The sequence below is a fragment of the Myiozetetes cayanensis genome, unplaced genomic scaffold (assembly GCF_022539395.1).
Source record: "Myiozetetes cayanensis isolate MyiCay16 unplaced genomic scaffold, myiCay2020 scf19, whole genome shotgun sequence".
NCBI lineage: Eukaryota > Metazoa > Chordata > Aves > Passeriformes > Tyrannidae > Myiozetetes > Myiozetetes cayanensis.
This window is the reverse complement of record NW_026087400.1, coordinates 13,479,899-13,503,746: the sequence shown is the minus strand read 5'-3', so window position 1 is coordinate 13,503,746 and position 23,848 is coordinate 13,479,899. Positions and strand designations below refer to the sequence as shown.

General features: G+C 44.7%; 1 protein-coding gene across 1 annotated transcript in view; it reads left to right on the top strand.

Moving 5' to 3' along the window:
- The window catches only part of LOC126639132 (ubiquinol-cytochrome-c reductase complex assembly factor 1), a 47,012-nt gene that overhangs the window by 2,409 nt on the left and 20,755 nt on the right, over nt 1–23,848 (top strand). The window contains exons 2-7 of the mRNA XM_050313682.1: nt 1,654–1,758; nt 3,349–3,453; nt 7,959–8,066; nt 10,969–11,041; nt 16,086–16,143; nt 22,136–22,244. Of these exons, the coding sequence (XP_050169639.1) occupies nt 1,654–1,758; nt 3,349–3,453; nt 7,959–8,066; nt 10,969–11,041; nt 16,086–16,143; nt 22,136–22,244 (558 nt within the window). The remainder of the gene's footprint in view (nt 1–1,653; nt 1,759–3,348; nt 3,454–7,958; nt 8,067–10,968; nt 11,042–16,085; nt 16,144–22,135; nt 22,245–23,848) is intronic.

The following is a 23,848-nucleotide window of genomic DNA, read 5'->3' as shown; positions in this document are numbered from 1 at the left end:
TTGTCCAGACGTTTCAGCTCTGCTCATTAATCCTGCCATTAGGATAAAGCTGTTTTTTTCCCAAGAGATCTTGATGAATAGCTTGTCTGCTACCTAAGACTTTCCTAATGGTTGCCAAGAGCATTTAGAAGACCATATAGTGATATTCTTCCATCTTGACAAGGCAGCTGCCTGCAGGCTGTTCCTGAGCAAATCCTCTTCAGTTTAGGCTTGGTACTTTTTCTCTCAGCCAAACAAAAGTATCACTTGTAATTTGAAAGGAGGGTTGTGCTCTGCAAACAGTGATTCTGGCTTAGACAAAATTCCCTGGCTCCTGGTGTTCCCTGCTTTCTGCTGGTGTCTGTTTTCTTTGTTACTGGATTGTTTATCACATCTCAACTTATGTTATGTTTTCATATGTCTTTACCTGGTTTTGTTGCAGTTGTGCTTTTCAACAGCTATAACCCCCAGTATGTTCAAGCTCTAAATCCCAACCTGGGCACGTTTTCCTTCTTGTTACAGAGAAAAAGCCTCACAGAAGTTCTGTCAGATCCTTGGAATCTTGTCAAAATTGGTTATAAAAAATGGTGACTTCTTTCTCACTGAAGTGTTTGTTAAACTGTTCATGGAAGGACACCGGGTTAGCTCAAGGAGTGCTTTGTGGTACTCATGTGAAATGGTTTTTTGAATGGAAATGTATCGTTTTCATAATCTCACTTGCTGAGCAGAGATGTTACACTGAAAAAGCAGAAGTAGAGTCATCTTGCTATAGTTGAAAATAAAGCTGTTTTTATTAGATAAAGGCAATCCATTCTAATAATATATAATATATATATTATTTCCAGTATTAGTGTAGTGCATGTATGAAGGAGGCAAATATTGTACTAACTTGAATATTGCAGAAAATGAAAGATGCAAAGAAAGTGCAGGCAAGGAAAACTCCATCTCTTTCCATATTACTGACATTTTCATAACAGAAAATAATTGTCTTCAGTGAAATTTATTGGGACAATATGTGCTTTTGAAATACTAAAATTCTTAGCCGTGCCTGGGTAAAGTAAGACAAAGATACATAAAAGCTGCGAGTTGGATGGGGGCTTTTTGGAGCTCACTCTGTCAATTGAAGAATGCTTCTTGAGCATTTGAATTTATTGTACAGACTGAAAAACTGTGGTGTGGTTTTGTGATGTAGACAGCCCACCATTTCCTTCCACTCATCTGTTTCTGCCATCAGACTTGGCTTGGATACTTGTACTGGAAGGCAAAATATTTTTATAATCAGAATTTATACTCCTGTCAAGCACAAGTTGAGAGTTGAATCTAAGGATTGTTAGAATATCCTCAGCTGGAAGGGACCCACCAGGATCATCCAGTTCAACTCCTGGCCCTGCACAGACACCCCAACAATCCCACCCTGTCCCTCAGAGCGTTGTCCAAACCCTCCTGGAGCTCTGGCAGCCTTGGGGCCGTGCCCACTGCCCTGGGGAGCCTGTTCAGTGCCAGCCACCCTCTGGGGGAAGAACCTTGTCCTGAGATCCACCCTGAGCCTGCCCTGACACAGCTCCTTGTTGTTCTTGTTGTATGAATGAATAAAACCTGTGGAAGCAGAAGGACAGTTAAACTATTTCTGCATGTTTGGGTCCTTTTCTTCATCTGCTCCTGTCCCTGTTGCAGAGCTGCCAGACTGGAGTAAGTCAATGGCTAACAGGATGCAGTGGATTGCTCCAGACCGCCGCAGTCCCGGGCCAGTGTAGACGGATGCTCTGCAGTATTTTCCAGGTAGGATATACCAGAGCACGTTAAACTGTGTAAACAAAAATGGAACGAGCTGAAATTGCTAAGGAAAAGTCGTGGTTTTTTCAATAAAGAGTCTTTCAAAAGTGATGTCTTCGCTGTGTATTGCTGAAATATCGAGGCAGCTCTAGAGCTCTGTGCTGCAAAAAGGGTGAGCTGCCACTCTTTGTTACACGTCTTCATTCCAGCTCTGTCTTTTAATAGATCGAAATTATTTAATTATTTAATAGGTCTAAATGATCTGTCGTGAGGAGATTTAAGTGCAGAAGTCCAAATGTAGGTGTCACTTTTCCAAAGCAGCTCTTACAAGCCGGTCACAATTGCACGTAATCTCCAGCACCTTATTTTCCCGAACACTTTATTTTACAGGATGTCTCCACTGTACACTGGCCTTGGACTTCCTAGTACTGATGGATGTTTACCTCGCTGAGCACAACATTTAGTGTTGCTCCAGTGGAAGCGCTGCAGTTTGGCTTCCAGCTGTGTGCCAGCAGGCACAGTGCCAGGGTGTGTCTGTCCAGAGTAAATCATCTGGAGCATCGTGTGGTAGCACTTAATGAGAAAGGGGTGAAAAACATGTAGAAAATGGAGAGATGCCGGCTCTGTCTCCTGGTGTTTCCTTCCTGCAGTCAGTGAAGAACAAGGGGGTTAAGCCTCTTCTTCATCCTCCTTTGTATCACATCTCGTGCCATAGAGCCATGATGTTCACAATTAGAAATTCCCTGTAAGCTTCTTTGGCCTGAGTGTCTTTTCTCAGAGAAGACCTTCCAGTTCTAGGAAAATTGCTGGTGATTTTGTGACACAACCCTACTATTAAAGCACAGTCCATACCAAGTAACATCTGATGTTTGGAGGAGGGAGGGAAATGAGCAGTTGTGAGGTTACTGATGAAGTTGGGCTCACTCTGAGCCACCAGTACATTCAGTACCTGTCTGGGGAGGAGTGCTCTGAACAGGATATTTACTTTGATTTAATTTATACACAAGGTACTGCTAAGCTGGGGGTGCTGAGAGGCTGTGAGGAGTGTTTTGTTCAGGGTGCAGCTTCTTTCCTGGGGAGCCTGCTCTCTCCAACTTGAGAGTTTTCTCTGTCGTGCAGTAGCTCTGTGATACAAGTCACGTGCTCTGAAGTTATAGTGGTTGTAGGGATAGCCTTTACCCTGTAAATTGTGTTTTCTCAAGTCCTTCCACAAAGGCAATTAAATGGGCTATAAAGTTGTAGACAAAAATAGCATAAAGTCTGTTTGTCTGCAAGGTCAGGAAACAGATTTATTCTTTAAATAAAGACAAACCCATAATTGAAAGTAGTGAAAGCAGTCAGCCTGTGGTTTTTCAGTGGAGTGTTCTACCAGTCTGTTCCATCAGTACATTTGTGGAACACTGGAAAATGAATGGTGTGGAGCATCAAGCACGGACAGCTGTTTTGTTTGTAACAGTTATGATAATAAATTTGTGGGGTTTTTGATATAAAGTTTTTCAGCATTAGCCAAAACTAATTAGCAAACTAAGGGTGATTGTTGATGTAAAGTGAAGTCAATGATCTCTTAATCTTTTTCTTTTATTTTCTTTTTACTAGAGACACAAGGCTGGCCCCTTCCGACTGCCCAGATTCTGTCGGGGATGGATTCCAGCCAGGGGAGCCACCACACAGCAAACCAGATCCTTTTACAACACCAATCAGGTGAGAAGAGCTGCATGTTTTTATTGTACTGGGGATTAAACGGGGACAGGAGGCAAAACACTTCCCAGGACGAAGGGAAGAGGACTCAGCTTTTCATTAAGATATTTTAGAGTGGTGACAACAGTGGGTCCAGTCATTTGAGAAGGAATTCTGTTCCTTTCCAGCAAATGAAGGGCTGGCATTGGAGGGTGCAGTTACAGCTGGGTTATCAGGGTGAAGGTTCCAGTGATAATCCTGAGGGTTTCCTTCCAATGAGGAAAGAAATTAAGTCAAGGGGAGTAGGTATTGGTGTGGAGAGCAGATATTCCTTCTGGACATATTTGAAGTGACGGGATGTTTTCTGATTCTTTAGCTTGGGAATAAAGTGTGATGACAGTTTTGGTATCTGCTAAACACTGAAAATTGTCATTCAATCCACTAGTAACAGCTAATTATTGTCTAATAATTTATTTACTGTTCATCTGTGGTCTATGTGTCTTGTACATTTATTGTATTTTGTCTTGAAATAGAAGTTTTCTGGAGCGTGAATCAACTCCATAAGATTAGTTTACCACTTAAATGAAGGCTGTCAGCATTCCTCAGCTATTATCCTGACTTGGCTCTTGTTAACCCAGTGTGAAGAAAATGGCAAAATGGAATGTATGCCTGAGAAATGATAGGAGAAATGATAGAAGAAAGAAGTAAGCTAGAGATTGAGGGGTAAATCTTCCATGAAAGCAGCAATCCCAGTTTGCTCTCTACCTAGTAGTGTATTTTGCTGGTGTAGAGTTAGAGGTACATAACTAAGAAGGATTTAGAATTAGTTATTTTGACATGATTGAAAAAATGAAGGAAAACAAGGAAATGTGTGCAAGGAAAGAAGCCCTGGCTTCTCTTTCCATTTAGTTCTTAACTAGACCTTTTCCTTTCTTTAGTCCATTTTTCAGTGTTTTTCAGCTGGTGAGATAACAAACACCTTGCAGGCAGGGAGATTGAGGCATGTCAAAAGGGGTTGCACAATTTATCATGGCCAGAGCTAAAGGTGTAATCCCAGGCTCCCTAATCCCTGTTCCTGCCTGCACTGCTCTCTGATTGCTACACAAGCAGCATGTGCAGGGCAGGTCTGGGAGAGCAGTGATAGCAGATCCAACAAACCAGGAGTGGCACGAAGATCTTCAAGGCAGGACTCAAGACTTGCTTTTGATGTGTTGGAAAGGACTAGGGGAGGGGTCCAAGAGTTGAAAGATGAATTGGGAAACTGGTTAAAATAGCCTTGGTGTAAGAAGCCAGGCAGGATTTATGACCAGAGAGGAAGCAGTTTACAGCAGAGTAGGTTTGAGGTGGGTTTTTGGACAGCAGCTTCATTATTTTGAATAGAGAAGTACTTACTCATCTTTGAAATGTGAACTTGGCTGGGCAGTCCTGGTGGTAGAGTGGTTTGGAATTAATGGTGAGCCCCAGATGTTTCAATTTATGTTTAGTGTCAAAATTAAGAAGATTGTTTGCTTTAAGCACTGCATTGAGCAGGAAAGGCAGCCTGAGGTGGGCTTATGTCCCTTGCAGTGTCTTGATGAGCTTGTTTTGAGTGAGTTATACAGCATATTTTTGAAGTTTTTCTCTCTGTGTGTCATGGTTTAAGCCCAACTGGCAACTAAGCACCACAGAGCCACTCACCTGCTCCCCCCTCCTTGTCCTGGTGATTCCTAGACCTGATTTTATAGATTATAGGGCTGTTTAGTTGCACTTGGCTGAACCATGCACTCCCTGCTTAAATCTCCTCTCCATCTCCTGAGCTAGTCCAGGCTGACTTGCAGAGGAATGAAGCCAGAGTCATGGCATTTCTTAGGAAAAACCTGCTTGCTGGCCAGTCATTGTGTTAGTGATGAGCTAACAGCAGCTGAATTGAGATGATTTTGGGTTTTAACTTCCTCTGTGTAATGAAAGACCTCTACTGAGGGAGGCTTCATAATGCACTTGTACATAAGAGGCCCGTGGTGAAGTTCTGCCTGGGTTCCCTAGAGGTTCAGTGTGACTGTAGTTGCTGTGGAGGAGATGAAGGTTGATTTAGTGAGTTTGGTGTGGCAGTGGTTATTGGACACAGGTTCTGCATTGAGCAATTCCTATCATTGCCTGGCTGGAGGGGGATTATGGAGTTACAGTGGAAGGTTAGGGGTCCTTTGTAGTGTAGAGGAGAATATTGCATGAGTTGTTCTTGAAGAGGAGGTACTAAAATTTGGTTTAAATATTCACATACTGCCAGTAGACTCAGTGGGTCCATCACATGTGGCAGAGGGTGGGAATTGCCTTTGCAGACACTTTAGTTCTGGATGGTGGGAGGGGACAGGGTGAACAGTTCAGACAATCAGAGAAGGATCTGAGTATCCCAAGAGGTCCTGGGCAGTGTGACACTATCTTACTGAGTGACTCACAGATGCTGAAATGGTGCTCAGAATAGTGTAGGTCCTATTTCAGGACCCTTCTAAACTAGAAGATGGGCATATGTATGAAAGTGGCCTATAAAAGTCATAAAAGACTGAAAAGTGGAATAGAAAATGGTTGTTTGCAGGTTCTTAGAGGAAAACTGGGAGCGTCCAGTGAAATCAGTCATAGAATAGTTTGGGTTGGAAAGGACCTTTAAAGGTCACTAGTCCAAAGGACAAGGTTGGATGTAAAACAGGCACAGCTTTTACATCGTTAAACCACGAAACCTCAGCGTTCCACACCTTTGTGTTATGGAGGTTCAAGAGTTTCAAACCCTGGGGTACTGAAGGGGCATCCAACTGGAGCTGCCAAACATGGCTGGATACATTTTCTAGTGGGAGAATGCCTGTCAAAAGCTGGACAGGTACACCCCAGGAAGCTTGGGGGAGGGGGGGTGCTGTTTCTCTGCTTGTGTGTCTTCTCCAGGGAGCTGCTGCTGCTCCTTGTTGGAGTTGGCAGCCTGGTCTCATTGTTCTGGCCATGTGTGGCAGCCCTGGTGTTGCTAAATTGCTTCCCTGCTAAGAAAATCCTTTTCTTAGTATGTTAATGTGTCAGGAGGAATTGTTTGGGGTAAAATGCCAGCAACTGAAAGCAGTGTAACATTTCTTTGGTCAGGGAGCTTTCTCAGATTGTAAGGCTCTCAGCTGTGTTTCCTCGAGTGTATGTAGGAGATTCGTGTGCAAAAAATGGGTTAAAAATGGAGTCATTTGGTGATAGCTAAAGGTCTATACTGCAGAGTTAATTCATGGAAATTATTTGCTGGAGTACCAGTGGTAATTCCTGATGGCTGATTGCTGCTGCCAGGGTGCTCAGAGACAGAATGCCGGGAGGTTTTCTTACCAGTTGTGCTGATTTGGGTTTGGGGTAGTGTTGAATTTCTTCCCAGCTGATATGGGCTGTGGTTTGGGTGTGTGCTGGAAACAGTCCTGATAACAGGGATGTTTTAGTTCCTGCTGAGCAGGGCTGGCACAGAGTCCAGGCCTTTTCTGCTCCTCACCCCACCAGGGGAATAGCTGGGGGTGCACAAGGATTGGAGGAACACTGATCCCAGCTGACCCCAGCGACATCCCAGACCATATGGCATCATTCTCACACACAAAGCCGTGGGAAGGAGGAGGAAAGGGAGATGATTGGAGTGATGGTGTTTGCCTTCCCGAGTCACCATGACTGTGATGGAGCCTGCCTGTCCTAGGGATGGCTGAACCTGCCTCCCTGGGAGTGGGCAATGAATTCCTTGTGCTGCTTCGCATGTGTGTGTGGTTTCTGATCAACTAATTAAACTCCTTTATCTCAACCCCTGAGTTTTCTCACTTTTACCCTCACAGTTCTGTCCCCCATCCCCAGTTGCCCCCTGGGGTTAAGCCACAGCATCAGCCCAGAGGTGTTTAAGGTGGGGGGTTGATCTGGAAGTGAATATTTATCTTCATATTTGCAGGCACTGCAAATCCTGGGAGAATAAATGCTTTCCTGGTCTAGGTTTTCTGCAAGGACCACATAGTTTAGCTGAAGGGGAATAACAATCTGAGGGAGCTTTTTGGTGAGAACTGTGGGTTTGTGTAGCTTCACTGGTTTTAAAATGGAGCTGATTGGTTTCTGGAATGTGTAATTACTCTAGGGTATGATATGCTTGGGAGAGGAAGAGAGGGAATGTAAAAGGTTAGCTTTATTTACTCTCTTTCTGTGATTTGTTTGCTTGTTTTTTGTGCAAAAAAACTTAAACCCAATTAAAGACACAGAGCTAGAAAGAGTATGGGAGTCTTAAGACAGAAGCCATATTTTGGAAAGCAGGTTTCTCTACAGAGCTTCCAATGGGACGTTTTTATTATAATGGTTATGCAATGTTTGCATTCATGAACAAAAGAACATCACACAGGAAAACCAGGGTAATATTTTCAGAGAAGACCTAAATATGTGTTTGTTTTGTTGAAAAAAAGACAATAAACAAAACCCCTAAAATTCCCTATTAAATTTGTGTCTTTTCTAGCTGAAATGATTTGTCAGATGTAATTGCTGAGACTGAAATATGTGCTTTTTCAATTTTACAGCACCTTTCTGCAAAAGATTCCTTGCAGCCAACTGAAGAGAAAGTGGGTGCTTTCACAAGGATAATAGAAGCAATGGGGTTCACAGGACCACTCAAGTACAGCAGATGGGTAAAGCAGTCACTTAATAATTCTTTTGGTTGTTTGGTTGTTCTGAAAAGCAGACAAAAACCAGCACGTAGTGGGAAATTGTTAATGACCCATGTAAATACCTGTTTTCTAATGTAAGGAATAATAATCCGTAGCTTGAACCTCCCTTGATCTGTCCTCTGCCATCACTGACATCCGTACCAATATTGCTTTGGGTGTTTATGGTCTAAAGCCTTCTTGAATTTCTTCCATTATCTGATTTTTGCATTTCATGTGTGCAACAAAACCCACAGTAACAGACTTACTGTGCAAGTCAAACACCCACACAGTCCATCATCTTATCCCTAATAATGACCAATTGCTGTAAATTAGGAAGAACTCGATTACAGGTGAAGCACACTGTGATAATTGTCTCGTGTGCTCCTCCAGCTTCCGCAGGTTTTAGGACTTCCTGCGTGAAAACAGACATTTTTGTAGAGTGTTTATTGATTTTTCTTCTATAAGTGGGTCCAGTTGCACTTGGAACTCTTTGTTTGTAGCTTCCATAGCATTCAGGATCAGGGATTTCCATCGCCTGAGGCACCACTGGGGGAAGAAGTACAGTTGGTTTTAGTTGATGCCTTTTAATTTTGTAGTTAAAAAAGGTGATTATTCTTTCCTTGGAGTTTTTAATCACATTCTGCCTTCCACTGATGATTTGAGAGATGTATATATTATGTAGTATCTATGCCTTTCTCTGCAGTGAGAAGGCTGAGTCTAACTTGTGTCTTTTATTGAGGCTCTTCCATGTTGTGATTTTTGTTGCCCTTCTCTGAGCCTCCTCCAGGGTTCTGTGTTTCTGGGGCTGGAGGGTCTCCCAAGCAGTCAGCAGGGAGAAATGATGTGTTGCTGTTCAAGGCACTGCTCAGTGGCAGTTGACCAGGGCAGAGTCCCAAATAGGTCCTTCCCATTATCCTTTTCTCTTTAAACAGCCCTTTCACAAAGCAGTTGTTAACACTGAATAAAAGAGAGCAGTTTGGTGAGAAACACCTTCACTTCCTTGGGCAGAAGGAAAAAGATGAAATTCATGATTTCTCTGAACTAGGAGAGAGTATAAAGGAGTGGGAGGAAAAGGCAGCTTGAAGGAAGGGCTGAGCCCAATTGTGTTGGAATTAAAATCAGTTCTTCGAGTAGAAAAAAATTAAAAATAATAAAAATCTTGAGGTGCTTTGAATATCTGCAAGGCAGAGTGCACGTCCTCCGAGACTGATCTGAAACTGTTGCTGATTGCATCTTGCTCCTCAGAAGGTGTAAAGCAAAGATAACTGACCCATTAGAGGCTTAGGTATTTTGGTTTAAATCAGTGGCTTTAATCAGGTGATGTTAAACCTCATGAGAGTGTAGTTTCTCTCCCATGTGCTTGTGTACATATTGTTGTAATAAAGATTCCTATTAGCTCTAAGTGTTGATTCAGAGTTCTCCTTAATTGCTGCTCTTTACTGCCTGTTTTTGGCTGGGGAACCTGGGTTAGGAGAGAGTTATTTTGTGGTTAGGGCCCAAGAGACCTGAGTTCATTTTTGGCCTTGCCAGTGCTCTCTAGGAGATCTTCGGGAAGTTTCTTCATATTTCTCTGCTTTTTTTCCATTTTCTTCTCCCTTCCTCCACGCCTCTTCTACACCCTAAAACTTCCATGATTACATTTCATCCCTTTCTCCTTTGTTACCTGCCTTATTTAAGGGCTGGATTGTGGGGACTGTTCTTTGCAATTTGTTTTTAATGTCTAGTAATGCCTGCTCTGGGGCAGTGGCTCCCACCAGGGACATCTCTGCTCCCAGGCCAGGCAGTGTTTCCTTTAAAAGGGAAACCTCCACAATTCCTGTAAGCAGTGTAAATTATTTTACTTCAAGTTTAGATGTAGGTTTGATTTTTGACAGAAGCTTGAGATTACTGAGTCAGAAAAATAATGGGCTCCTGTGTTTCCTCAGCAAGCAGTTGCAACTTTTTTATTTTCCTTTTGGCTGCACAAGACACACGTAATTACTTTGGTGATTTGAACTGCCATTTACCAGGCAGGTTGCTCATCCCTGTAATACAGTGAGCACTGAGAGGATCCCTGGTTTATGTCACTAAAAATAAAAAAGAAATAAACCAAACCAAAGCAACCCAAAGCCAAGGCCACTTCCTGGCTTAGGTAGGGCAGTGAGTTGTGGAGTTTTCAAATTTTTCTTAATTTTTCTTCCCCTGATGTTAGCAAACAGGAATGGCTGACAGCTCTTTAAGATCTTTGCTGTTAGTTATTGTGGCCTTTGAAGTTTCAGCACGTGTCTGTGTTTTGGATGATGCACTGGAAGTGTTTTGGGTGCACTGGCAGGCCAGAAACAAAATGAAAAGTGCCAAAGCACTTGGGAATACCTCATGTCATTCATCATTTGGGATTCCTCTCTTGCTCTCCAAGCTTAGTCAGCCAAGTTCCATTTTTCTAGGAAAAATTATTATTTTTAGGACATTTCATTTTAGGACATTATTTACTATTTTTAGGACACGTCTGGTATGTGACTTCTTTAATATTTAAAACTTTAATTGTACAAAACACTCTCAGCGGTGTACATCACTTAGTTATTGGAGAAAACCAGGAGTTGTGAACTGGACTCTTTGGAGTCTCTGTTGGGGATTTCTTTTTCTGTTATTATGTCAAGTATTGTGTCAACCTAGATTGGGAAGGATATTCAAGAAGCCATTTAATAACTCCTTCTCCTCGAGGCAAGGTTCATTATCCTCATGCCATTACTGGCACAGCTCAGTGTGCTCCTGAAAATCCCAGGTGGTTGTGACTCTCAAGAGAAGCGTTTCCAGCGGGTGGCAGCGCATTTACCGAGCCCAGCAGGGCTCGGGGGGGGCTCTCAGGAGCGCAGGGTTCAAGTGTTGCCTTTCCTTTCTGCCGTAGAAGATCAAGGTGGCGGCGCTGCGCATGTACACGTGCTGCGTGGAGAAGACCGACTACGAGGAGTTTTTTAGCCGTGAGTAACGGATTGGTGGTTGTGGGGCTGCTGCTGCCCCGTGTTGTGGGGTGGAATTGTGTCATTAGATGCACCGGTCCCGATAAACACGACAACAAAGAGACTTTTCCTGGTCAGGCCCTGCCGGCGCGTGGCCGGCTGGGAGCTCGCGGTGCTGCGGCTCCGGAGTGACGAGGGCAGGCTCTGGAGGCTGTGATTGTTACATTTTACCTGCTGCAGTGGGGATGGGTAAAACTCGGAATATCCTGGACTTTGAAGGATATTGCCTTGTTTATTACCAGGTGTGGCACAAACTTAAGAATTCCAGTCTCTCTTCCCTGTTTACTCTGGTCAGATGGTCTCTGTGTCCCACGCAGTGCTGTCCCCGCTGTAACTGGGATGCAGGATGAGAACCATCCCCTTCCTCTGAGGCACAGCTTTTTATGGTACAAGATCATAGGGTCCTACCTGTCTCTCTCCCCCATGGCTGGGCCAGGTTTAGCTACGACTTAGAGACTCCCTACGTTTTTACTGACCATGACCAGGACACATCTCTTGCCTGGGTAGAGAGTATGACTAGAACAGAGACACAGGTCCCTCCTGTAAGTATTTAGGTATGACATTGGCTTGGATTGGCTTGGCTTTTCCATGCTGTACACAATTATTAGCTAAAAAATCCGTTGCTGCTTTGAGTAGTATCAGATCTGGCTGGTGAAGGGCAAAGATGTGTTTTTGAGACTTACATAAGCTTCAGTAATATTTTTTCTTGTGAGCATTATTTCCCGTGTGCTTTAGCTGTAGTAAACCCATTACCTGGATCTGGCCTGTCACTGGGATTCCTGAGCTTCCAAATACTTTCTTAGAGCACAGGTTGGGCTGCTGCCTCTTGAGAGATCAGCTGAAGGGATGTCTTCATCCAGTGCAGAGCTTTTTGAGGGTGGTTTGTTACGTGGTGTTGCTACTGCAAGATTTTCCAGTGGTTTCCAAAGGTTTTCCAAACCTGTGATGTGGTTTCAGCGGCCACAGGAGTGAGAGGAGTCTGTGAGCAGTAGGATTCACCATCAGTGATCAGAAACTGAGAACCACCTTTTCCCTGTGCACAGCCCTCTCCCCAGCTGTGTGCCCCCCACCCCAGGCTTGCTCAGATAAGTTCTCTTCTGTTTGTGGTATTTACCTCTCAGACAGGGGCTTTCCTGTTTTTAACTGGTGTTTCACCATCTCTGTTTAATCATACAGAGATACATAAATGTTGTCCTAGATTAAAATTTCAAGGACTGTCAAAGCATGTCTGTGAAAAAGATACTGGCAGAGATTTTCAGACTCAGTAGTATTGAATAAAAGAACTTCAGTTGTGGTTTTGCTTTTGTCTTACTGTTTTAGAAAGAAAACATGTATTTTAAAGGGTAACACATATTTGTATTGGCTTGAGACAGTTGCTGCCTAAGGATCAGGGTGGTTTGCTGGGATTGATGGAGTGCATTGGTGGTGTAAGAACACCTGTGCCTCTGGGGTCAGTGCTTGTGGTCCCAAAGAAACTGTTCACCATGTCTTCATCAAGCTGGGTCAGTCAGGAGCTGTTTTTTAACTTTTTTCAACTACAGATGGACATTGCTTAAGCTCATTGTTCCCTGCTCAAGGAGCAGCCTGGGGGGATGAGTAGGAACAGAAAAAAACTAACTCTGAGCTCTCTCCCCTGGTGCCTGCTGGGCTGGGGAGCCCCGAGGGCAGGATGGTGCTGCCTGTGCTGTGATTATGCTCTGCTGCCCCCAGCACTCCTGGCTCTGGTTGCAGGGTGTTGATATGCCAGTGAACTGCACAGAGGCAGCTCTGCTCTCTGGAGAGCTTATTAGCCCTTTCTGTGCCGTGTGTGAGCGCTGTTACCCCACTGAGCTGACCCTGGGAACCCACAGCCATCCGTGTGTGAAACAGCTCGTGGGCTCGTTAACCCCGAGCGAGCAAACCCGTTCCTCAGAGAGCCTTCTCCAGTGCTCCTGCACGTGCTTTTGTGGTGTGCTTGTGTTGTGGCAGCAACAGCAGCTGCACTGGGACCTGATGGAACTTGGACTGGTGTGTGGAATTTGTCAGGTAGTGCTCTGACAGAGGGTGGAGAGTGGATTGTGTGAGGGCCAGTACTATGTCTCACAGGTTCTCTTCCTATCTCACTGTATTTCTGCTGATGAACCCTGGAATTTCCAGCTTTCTGTGGCACAGTGAACTGCCTGTCTCTGTATATGCCTTAGAACAGCAGTTCCCAAATTACAGGCTATGGATGTGCAAGTCATAAGGCTGCTGTAGAACATAAAGGAGGTGTTTTAATTGACACTCTCAGTATTGTACTGCACTTCATTTTATTATACCTGCCATTCTGTGGTCTCTTGGGTTTGGATCATTCATGGACAAAACATGGGAACTCTGCTTTAGAGCTTGTATCCCAAATGTCTGTACTGTGCTGCTTACATGGAAAGAGGAGCTGTTTTATGACTTCAGCTGTTTCTTGTTTAAAGAAGAAGAGAGAAGCAATAGAGGGAGCAGTAAAGTTCCTGGTGCCAGGCTTGGCACAGAGCTTGGGGAGTTCCAGTGAAAGGGAGGAGGCAGCCTGTGAGGAGGGAGCTGCATGCCTGACCTCAGACCTGGAAGGTCAAAAGAGCTTCTAGGATCAGGCAGGTGATACTCAGAGCTGAGCTGGAGTTTGGCTGATGAACATGGACTGTTGGGTTACTTGGAATTCATCTTCAAGTATTAACATTGTTAACTGCTCTCCTGTCAGGCAGCTGCAGCAGCAGGGAGCTGACCCTACCAAAACAGCCTTTTGGTGGCTTCTAGTGGGACTCAAAGCAGCTCCAAAGGGCTGAAGGTTAGGGGACTCTGGATTCTTGTGTCTCCCATAGCCCATCAGCTGCCTGTCACACTCAGGGGAGCACTGACACAGTGCACCTGTTCTCTTGCAGGATGTGGGGATATTATCCCAGTGTGTCCTTCCTAAAATTGTGGGAGTGGCAAAGATGATCTGTCATGAAAAAGTTCATGGTCAAGTTTTGCATCCCTTACCTCATGAACTTTAAGTGCAGGACACGACTGCAGGAAAACATGTCCTCATAATCCTGAGCATCCATGTCTTTTCCATGTGACCAGGATGTGTTCTGGGCACAGAACAGGTTTATTCCCCAGCTGTTACCACAGTAATTTCATAGGTAGCTTTACCAACAGGAATTCTGTGGGGAATAATTTTCTGTTTCATTATAGGATGGAATTTTTTCCCCAGTTAGTTTCCCAGAGTAAGGTGTTCCAACCCTCTAAGTTTTAGAATTTCATTCTTTTTACAAGCTGATAGCTGAGGGTAGACTTGTTGCTTTAAAGGAGCCACCCCTCCTTTCAATTTTCGATGCAGACGGTCCTAATATAGAAGCTAAAAAATGATTTATAAAAATAGAATTGCAACACTTGGAAAGTTAGAGAAAAAAAATCTTCCCTCCTGGGTACTGAATAGGTCTTTACAAACTTTCCATGTTTCCAGGAGTAGAGGTGTGAGCTTTGCTTTCCACTGCAGAGTGATTTCTGTGGTGGGGGACTGATCCATGGGAACTCCTTCTTGAGAAACCTCTGTCTGAACTGGGTGTTTGACTCCTGCCTGTGGAACCTCTGTTGACTGAAATGGTTTGGTTAATGCAGGCATTGTGTGCTCCTGCCCTAGTTAGAGATGCCTTGGCGTGGCTTTTGGTCAAAGGAGTCGTTTCTAGGCACAGGAACTATTTCTAATAGGAATGAGAGAGCCAGAAGGGGAGAAGGCTGAGGGAGATTTGTGTTTAATCTCCAAACACAGACTGTTAGTGTCTCTGTACTGTGTTAGAGGTGATGTATGGGCACTGATGCTGAAGCTTGGCACCCCCTAGGACTGATGGAGTCACCTCTCTGGGGAGGGAGAAATAGTCATGGTTTGTTTGGTTCTTCTGGTGGTTGCCTGACCAGAGTTGGCAAACGTAAAGAAAGAGGCTGTGAAAGTATTGCTGCATGATCCAGGTGAATCTCCTTGGGAATACTCAAGAGCCAGAAAGTATAGGAGTGGGGAAGGAATATATTAAACCCAGGGAAGATAAGGTTGACTTCCTTGAGGCACATCTGACTGGAGAGCCTGTTTCTGAATGCTCTCTGGGCCTCTTCCAGCCAGCTTTGAGCAGCCCAGAAGACAAGGCCAAGTGCTGGGTAGGCCAAGGTGACTGTGTCAGGTCCCTCTCATTAGGGACTTCCCTTAAAAACTTCTCCAGGAAACAAATGTCGAGGTGAGTGCCTGGGAGGAGGGTTTAGGACTGACAGGAACTGAGGGATTTGTGTGCACAGAACCCATAGGTCCCTTGTTTTCAAGCATGAGGAGGAGGACTCTGATTCCTGTGCCACACAGCCTGAATCTCCAGCCTCACATCCTAAGGGCATGTGGAGATCCATCCTGTGAGCACACATGGGGACAAGCCAGCTCTGGGAAGACCAGTGGCTGTGGGAGTAGAGCTAAACCTGCAAACAGGTTGTTTGTGTGGTTGGTCAGTGGTTTTAATCCAAATGTAGCCTGGCAGGTACGCTCAGAGTGCCGGGGGCTGTGCTGGAGTAAATCAGGGCAGATTGATTGATTTACAGATTTACAGATTTACTTAGAATCAGAGACACAGAATTCTGTCCCTGGCAGGAGAGAGCAGCACATGTAAAGGAAAAGTGTAAGAACAGAGCAAAGCATCCACTGATTCCTCCCTGTTACTCATTAGTGGTTTGGGACTTGATGACCTAGAAGCCACATGTTTGTCTCCTTCTCCATTGTTTAATTTTTCCCCCTTGTAAATGTTATCCCAGTGAGCCCCAAACACCTGAAATATTTCAGAATCTGCAGCTCCTGTGGCTGCATGTGCCAGAGTTTGAGCACAAACATGACAGTAAATGATATTTCCTCCAATGTATATGTACTCCTATTACTGAAAATAAATTACCAAAGTGCATTTAGATTTTTGTGTTAGGGACAAAATGTGATGGAGTTCATACTAACATTTAGTTTTGTTTTTGTGTCTTCCCCCCTCTCATCAAGGGTGCCAAATGCCTGATACTTTGAATTCATGGTTCCTGGTAGCCCAGCTTCATGTCTGGTAAGTGAAAATCAAAATAGTAATATAATTATTTTCAGCAAATAGAGTGATATGTATCTTAATGTGAGGAAAAAGTAGGCTCTGTGGTTGTTGCTAATAGAGGATTTATTCATTTTACTGATGACTGAATTACAGCAGTTTTCTACTGAAGAACAAAAAGTGCCATAGAGAAGCTGACATCTCTCACATCTCAAAATTCCTCACTAGTGGAATGATCTTTGCCATGAGTTTTCTAAAAGCCTTTCTCAGGCTCTGTGGAAAAATCTTACTTGGGTGTTTTAGGAAAAGTTTAAATTTATGTAGAAGTCTTCTAAATTGGGAGAATTTGTGGTGATGAGAAGCATTTAACAAATTACAGCACTGGCATTTATTCTTGCACCTCTGAAAGGCACATGCAGGGGGGTGAATGCCAGCTTGGCTGCATGTAAAAATATCTGACACCTTAAACATGACATTTTTTTCCCTTTTTCGTTTGGGAAAGTAGTAGCCAAAAAAAATCAGGTTTTCATCTAGCATTGCATACTTGTAAAGGTCAGGGGATGCACAAGGGAGTGCAGTCATTTTGTAAATGCCAGATCTTGCAGGGAACTGAAGTCCACAGACTTGGGGTTCAGCTGTCCAAAGGCTGAAAGGAAGTTTGTACTGAAATAGCTGCACTTAAGACCCCTTATTTCCTTGCCTCTTCTTTTTCCCCTCCCCTCCTTTTAATTTCCTATCTCCTCAATGTATTGAAAGATGGGGCAGCTCATTACACTAAAGAGTGAACAAATTAGCAGAACCATTGAAATTATAATCAGTGAATAAATCAGTGGAATCAAGGAAGGAAGACCCTTGAAACTTGCAGTTTATTTATTTCCTACTGTTCCCTGTGGGAAAAAGGCTTTTAAAATTAATTGATAAGCTAATAATTCATATAGATATTTAGAAAACCAGTGCAATAAATATTGAAAAGAAAACTGTAAGTGTCTGGGGAAAAACAAAAAGAGGTAAGATGAATCTGCTAAAAACACACTTTTTTTCCCACATCATCTTTGTTTCTCATTGACAGGAAAATATATCCTGTGATTGATACACGGTATGAAATTCAAGATTAAGAATAAAAATAAACAAGGGAACTATGATAGAGATGAAACTGGTATAGGATAGGCACAGATTTCTGAGATCAAAGCTACGTGGGCTTCTTTTGAAGAAAGGCGAGAGTTGCCACGCTTTGAGCTGGTGATGGTAAGGAGAGATTTACTGAGGAGAGCTGAAGTTCTCTTCTGTGTAGGATATGGTGGACAGGCTGACAGCAGTATCCTCCACAGGCAGGAGAGAACCAAACCCCTCTGCCTCGTGTGACAGCAGTGGAAATTCGGGTGTGGAGGGCAGCACTGAAGGTTGATTTTTCCCGGGTATGTGAGTCTGGCTCCTCTGTGTTCCTGGCAGCTTGACCTAAGGAGCACTGTCATTCTGGACCTCAGATGGGAGGTTGAGTTTGATATTCCAGGACACAGAAGCCTGTGCCAGGCCTGCTCACTACCTGGGTCATTGGGAATTGCTGCAGGCTTTGCTTCTGGAGAGCTCAGTGACCAGCATCCTGCCCTGACATAATTTGCTTTCCCAGGCAGGTTTATTGCCACGCTCTCTGGGATTCTCTTTCTTTAAGCAGTTTGACCTCAGTAAAGTGGGAGCAGATTTTGCTTTTGCTGGCTCTGGCAAGGTCAAGGACATCCTACCCTGTCTGAAGGCTCTGGTCCTGTTTCTCTTGCTGGACCATTCACCTCAGAGCCTTGAAACCTTCCTGACCTGGTGGCCAACGACCTGCACAGAGATTTGGATCGTGATCTGCTCCCCCTTGCAGAGCAATCTGCGTCACTCTCTGATGTTCTGACTTGTTCCCTCTTATTCAGGGTTTTAGTTTCCACTGATTTACAGTATCTTCTGGAGCTAGTGGGGATGAGAATTTTTTCTAGTTCGGTGAACTTTGCCTCCTTTCTTGCTGTTGTCATTTCCCAGCCTCTTCTGGTCTACTTTTCTGTGCCCTTTGTGTCCCAGGACTTAAGGTGTTTGTCAGGGCAAAACTTCTTATGTTACAGATTCTTGTGGGTCCTCTTTGACTCTCTGGCTCTTATTTCTTCTTGTCTGGTGAATAGGATTTTTCTACTTACCTCCTGTCAGAAAGGGAGGAATTCAGGCTCTCTTGTTTAGCTTCTGCTTTTACAAACTTCTTTCAAGATGATGTTCCTTTAGAAACACTTCAGTGCCTTCCAAGGCAGTGCTAAAATCACGCTTTAAAAAAATCAACCCATCAATATTATTTAGAAAACCAGCCTATCATTATGCTTTCCTAGATGTCATGTTTTCATAGGCTGTTTCTGTTACTTCACACCTTTGATGTCAGGGGGACTTCTGGCTTTATGTTTGGAAGTCCAGACCTTTAGAAAATCTCAAGCTGTTCATCTCCACCGCTGGTCTGCATTTTCCCACACAGTGTGAGTGGAGTACTGGCTGAGTCCAGAGCTGTTACCAAACTTGCCAAAGAAGTGACTTGGGTGACTGCTAAGAAGTGCCTTGCTTCAATATTATCATGTGGATACCTAGAGCTCCCTTCATGTTTTCACCAGACCAAGTATGGTGACACCCCTGAAGTATTTAGGATCAAAATAGTCGTGCTGCCATTCCTGTTCTGAAAGGATCAAAGACCTGTTGCAAAAATTCATCTAAGCATTGTTATTCTTAAGGAAATCTGCACTTGAGAAGGTTTTGATCAGCCTGAGGAAGTCCAGAGGAGAACAAGAACCCTAAATACGTAGAAAACAATTCCTACCGGAAAAGGTTTCTCTGATTTGCACCAGAAGACTGAGGACACTGTTCTCTTCTGAAATGTGCTGCTTCAGAAGAAAGGGAACAGGCTCATTTTCGTGGGAGAGGGCTTTAATTGCATCAGAATAGTTCTGCTTGAGAGAGGTTTTAGGAATAAGTTTATTTGGAATGTCTCAGGCATTTAGTTGGTCCTGCCTTAACAAGAGGGAACGGGCTCCAGTGGCCTAAGCCAAGGCCCCAGGGGCGAGGAGGCTGCACAGCCAGGCTGGGTTCTGTCAGCTGGTCCCAGCAGAGCCCTGGCCATGCTGGAGGTACAGCACTGGGTGGCCAGGCTGGGGCACAGGAGAACAGGCAAACCTCCTTGGGGTGAGTTCAGAACTGTGCTCGTTGTCACCGTTCACTGCAGTGCATTGTCACACCAGAGCTGGGGCAGAGTCTGCTCAGGAGCTTCCTGCTGTCCCCCGAGCTGGTGGCTGTCCATGAATGGCTTAAACAGAATAAAGCCTTCCAGAGCTTCTGTTGATACTTGTGTTGTTAAACCAGAGGAGTGTCTGAACAACACAGCTCCAGTGCTCTGGAGCAACTGAGGCAGCAGGAATGAGTGGCCAGGTGCAGGGGACAGCGGGAAGCTCCGAGTGGGCTTTGCTGTTTTTGGATCATCTCACCTCAGTGCATGGCACAGGGCAGTCATCAGGGTGCTGCCAACCCTCACTTCTGGTCTTCCAGCCCATCTGGCACTCTGGGAATACTGACAGAAGCAGTTGTAGCTGAGGCTGTTGTGGGAGGTGGCATCATCTCAGCTGAGATGGGTCAGGTTACAGATGCTCCTGTTCCTTTTCAGTCATCCTTTCATATCCTTTTCTTCAACAGAATCTCTCTGCATAACTTAAATAAAGCAAAAATTATCCAACCCAAGCAGTGTGAGGTAGACAGCTTTCTAAAGATAGTTTGCAGTAATTTTGCTTTCGTGAAGATGAGTCAGTATTTGACTAAACTACAGCACAGATTGTGCAGTGAAACAATAAAATGTTTCACACCACGGTGATCTAGTTAGGAGGTTTATAGGCTTTAAAGAGTCTGTGTCTTTTAAACCTCAGACAGCAGGTGAAGTAACAAACTACCAAACTTTCAAATAAACTGCAGAATTCCATGATCTCACTCGTGGTGCTGCAGAACAGCTCTGTGACAGCACTGCATCCAAGAACAGAGCTGCCTTTGAGGCTCTGTGAGTAGCAGGTTTTCCTCTGAACACCCCTCCAGACCTGCTCATCACTGACCAGTTGCTGGCTGTTGGTCTGTCACCACTCTCTCCTCCTGCTTCTCCACCACTAAAGGCACACAGGGTAGGAACCACTATTTGTGCTTGGGAGGAGGTTTTCTTGCCAAGCCACTCTTTTTTTTTTTCTTTTCTTTTTCTTTTTTTCTCACCCCTGAGTTTCTGTACTCAGCAAGAGAAGTGTAAAAATGCTTTTCTAGCCCAAAATTTGTCCTTTAAACTGAGTCGTTTTGACTTAAGAGTGTGTAAAAATTTTGGATTCAGTCACTCTAAATAATTCACTTTTTTGTACAGCTCAATTATGTAAATGCACAAAAAGAACAAAGGTTTTCAAACTGGTGGAAAAAACCCAACAGTTTTAAGCTCTTTGTTTTGTGGAAAGGCTGGCAACTGGACAGCTGTTCTCTTATCACTGTTTGAGCTGAAAGCTTTGTCATCTTTCTGTGAACAAATGAGGATTTGGTTTTGATACCATCTTAATTGTATTTGTTTGGTGGTGCTGTTGGAATGACACCGAGTTGTCACTGCCATAATGTAAACCTTGGGAATTCTTACACAGCTCTGGTTCCTGAGACAGAAATTGCCACAGTCTTCCCAGTGTTCCCTTACCTGACTGCCCTTGCCCTTCTCCTCCTGTCCTCTCCCTGGAATCTCTTACTCCCTCCAGCTTGGAGGTCTCCTTGTCATGCCTCTTTTGCAAGTTAATGTCTTTACAAGTCAGCAGACAAGAAAATCCATCATAAAGATTTTCATCTGTCCTTTTACAGGACACACCTCAGGTGTTTGTGATTTTCCCTGTTGAGTTGGCATTCACAGGTCACCAGATTCTTTTAATGCTTACAGATCTTCTGTACACTAAAGAAACGAACCTATTAAAAAAAAAATTGTTTTTACCTCTCAGCTCTTGTGGCACATTCAGCACTGTCGATATGCACCAGCTTCCCAGTGGCCTCCAGCTCTGCTGGTTTGACATGAGCTGTAAGGAGCCTCACCTGTGAGCAGCTTCCCACTTGTAGCGTGTCTGTGAAAAGCAATGACTTCTCTCAGCTCCAGTGTTTGAGCATCATCTCATCTACAGTCACTCAGTCCTGGGCAGGCACTTCTGCCTCAGCACAGGAGCAGAGCTGCTCTGATGTAGAGAGGATGGGACAGGTGATGGGACTGGTCCCAGCTCAGTGAGGGATCAGCCTGGGCTTCAGTTCATGCTCTTTACAGATGTTGTAAAAAAGGCCAAATAAAACGTTTGTTCATATGATTTATTTTGTGGACAGGACAGCAGCAATGAAGTTCGAGTGGCTTTAATGCTTTTAAAAAAAGTAAGAGAACTCAACCCGATATTGTCATTAAGATCCCACAATGAACTTTCAGACTTCTGAGTTGTTCTCTCCTGTGCTGCATGTGGAGGTTTTGCCAGGTGGTTGGACATGTATCCAAAGACCCCTGGAGCTGAAATAGTTTAGGACATGGCTAATGTGGATTTGGTTGAAGCCTGTAACTTGCTGAAGGTTTCCCAGCTTGGCTGGTTGGGGCTCTTACAGCCCTTCAGTGCCCCAGGCTGAGCTGCAGCTGGCTCAGGGCCTGGCATCGGACAAGCCATGTGTTCCTGCTGCGAAGGGTGGGATCTTCTGAAGGCTGAGGAATTTAGGTTCCAGTAGTGTTGAACAACAAGAATAGAGCCCACTATCACTCTTCCATGGCTGGATTGGCCAAAATCCAGCAGATACAGCTCCTGAGTATAGAATAGAAGAGTTTATTAAAAAAAAAAAAAATCTCCTTGTGTGTTTTTTTTTTTCCTGACCACAGACATATACTGTGAGGAAAATCTTCAATGAGCTGAAATAACGTGTCATTGAGTCTTTCCTTCTGAAAAAAGCCGTGGGAGCTCTGACTGGAGGGTGTGTGTCCTTGCAGGATGTGCCTGGTCCGGATGAAGCAGGAGGGCCGCACAGGGAAGTACATGTGTCGCTACATCGTCCACTGCATGTGGGAGGATGTTGAGCAGCGTGGTAAGGTCATGGGGGTAAGTTCTCTCTGGTGGTGGCAATCCTGATGATTCCCATCTTTCAATGGTTTTGTGACTTCGCATTTCTTAGAAGAATGCCTGAGAATCAACCTGCAGCTGCTCTTTTATTTATTACCTTAAGCTGATGCATGCAGCCCTCACTCCTGACCATTTGTTGCCTCTATTGAGCCACTGAGCTTGTTTCTGAAAGTGCATCAAGGCCTGGATGAAGATATTGATTTGGTTTAAATGCATGAATTTCCCACATGGTTTGCCATGTGACTGCAGAAATGGATTCTGCTGTTCATGGGATATGTTATTGATGATCTGGATGAGGGGATCGAGTGTACCCTTAGCAAATCTGCAGATGACACCAAGCTGGGGGGGAGTGTTGATCAGCTGGCAGGCAGGAGGGCCCTGCAGAGGGACCTGGACAAGGTGGATCCATGGGCTGATCCCAATGGGATGAGGCTCAACCAGGCCAAGTGCCGGGTCCTGCCCTTTGGCCACAACAACCCCCGGCAGCCCCCCGGGCTGGGACAGAGTGACTGGAGAGCAGCCAGGCAGGAAGGGAGCTGGGAGTGTGGAGGGACAGGAGCTGAACAGGAGCCAGAGTGTGCCCAGGGGGCCAAGAGGGCCAAGGGCTCCTGGCCTGGCTCAGGATCAGTGGCAGCAGGAGCAGGGAGTGATTCTTGCCCTGCACTCAGCGCTGGGGAGGCCACCCCTGGAGTGCTGTGTCCAGCTCTGGGCCCTCAGCTCAGGAAGGACATGGAGGGGCTGGAGCAGGGGCAGAGAAGAGCAATGAGGTGGAGTCACCACCCTCCATTCCCTGGAGGTGTTTAAGGTGAGACTGGATGTGGCCTCAGTGCCATGGGCTGGGAACCACGGTGGTGTGGATTGAGGGTTGGACTTGATGATCTCAGAGGTCTTTTCCATCCCAGTCGATTCTGTGACTCTGTGCTGTAACAGAAAGGGCGTTTGGGGATAGGAATGAGCAGCTGGAGTGGGGAGAAAAGTGACTGGTGCCAAATTGATAACCACAACTTCAATAATTCCAGCAGAGCTTTGAGTTTTCTCCGTATCTAAAATGGTAAAAGGAAAGCTAATCAATAAGATTTTTATGTCAGGTTTCTGTACAGGACCATAACTAGTCATAAGTATATTTTTTGGTTTGTATTCTCAATATACCTGGACTTTATTAACAAAAGAACCATTCTGAGGAGAGAGTAGCTCCAAGGAGAGTTCATTTGCAAGTTTGAAGGAAGAACAAGGTTGAATCTTTCTGGCCTGTTCTGAGGAAGGTTATGGTAGTTATTTGGAATGGTCATTTCTGGCCTTTAAGTCCTGTGTTGGTGATTGCCTTGAGAGAAGGCAGTGCAGAAGCAGTGCAAGGAAGTGACTGATACAGGTGAGGCTGCCTAAGCTGAGGGCACTTCTGTGGGAGGACAGGACTGGGAAAGGTCTCCTGTGCTGTGGAAAAGAACTGTTGAGTGATTAAATAGAGGTTTGTGATTAAAATAAATTGGGCTGTTAGAGAAGTGACAGTTTCCATGTAGCAGTAATGACACACTGTCAAGCCTTAGTTGTCAGTCTCTTGGAGAGGCTGCCAGGGCAACTAGTGA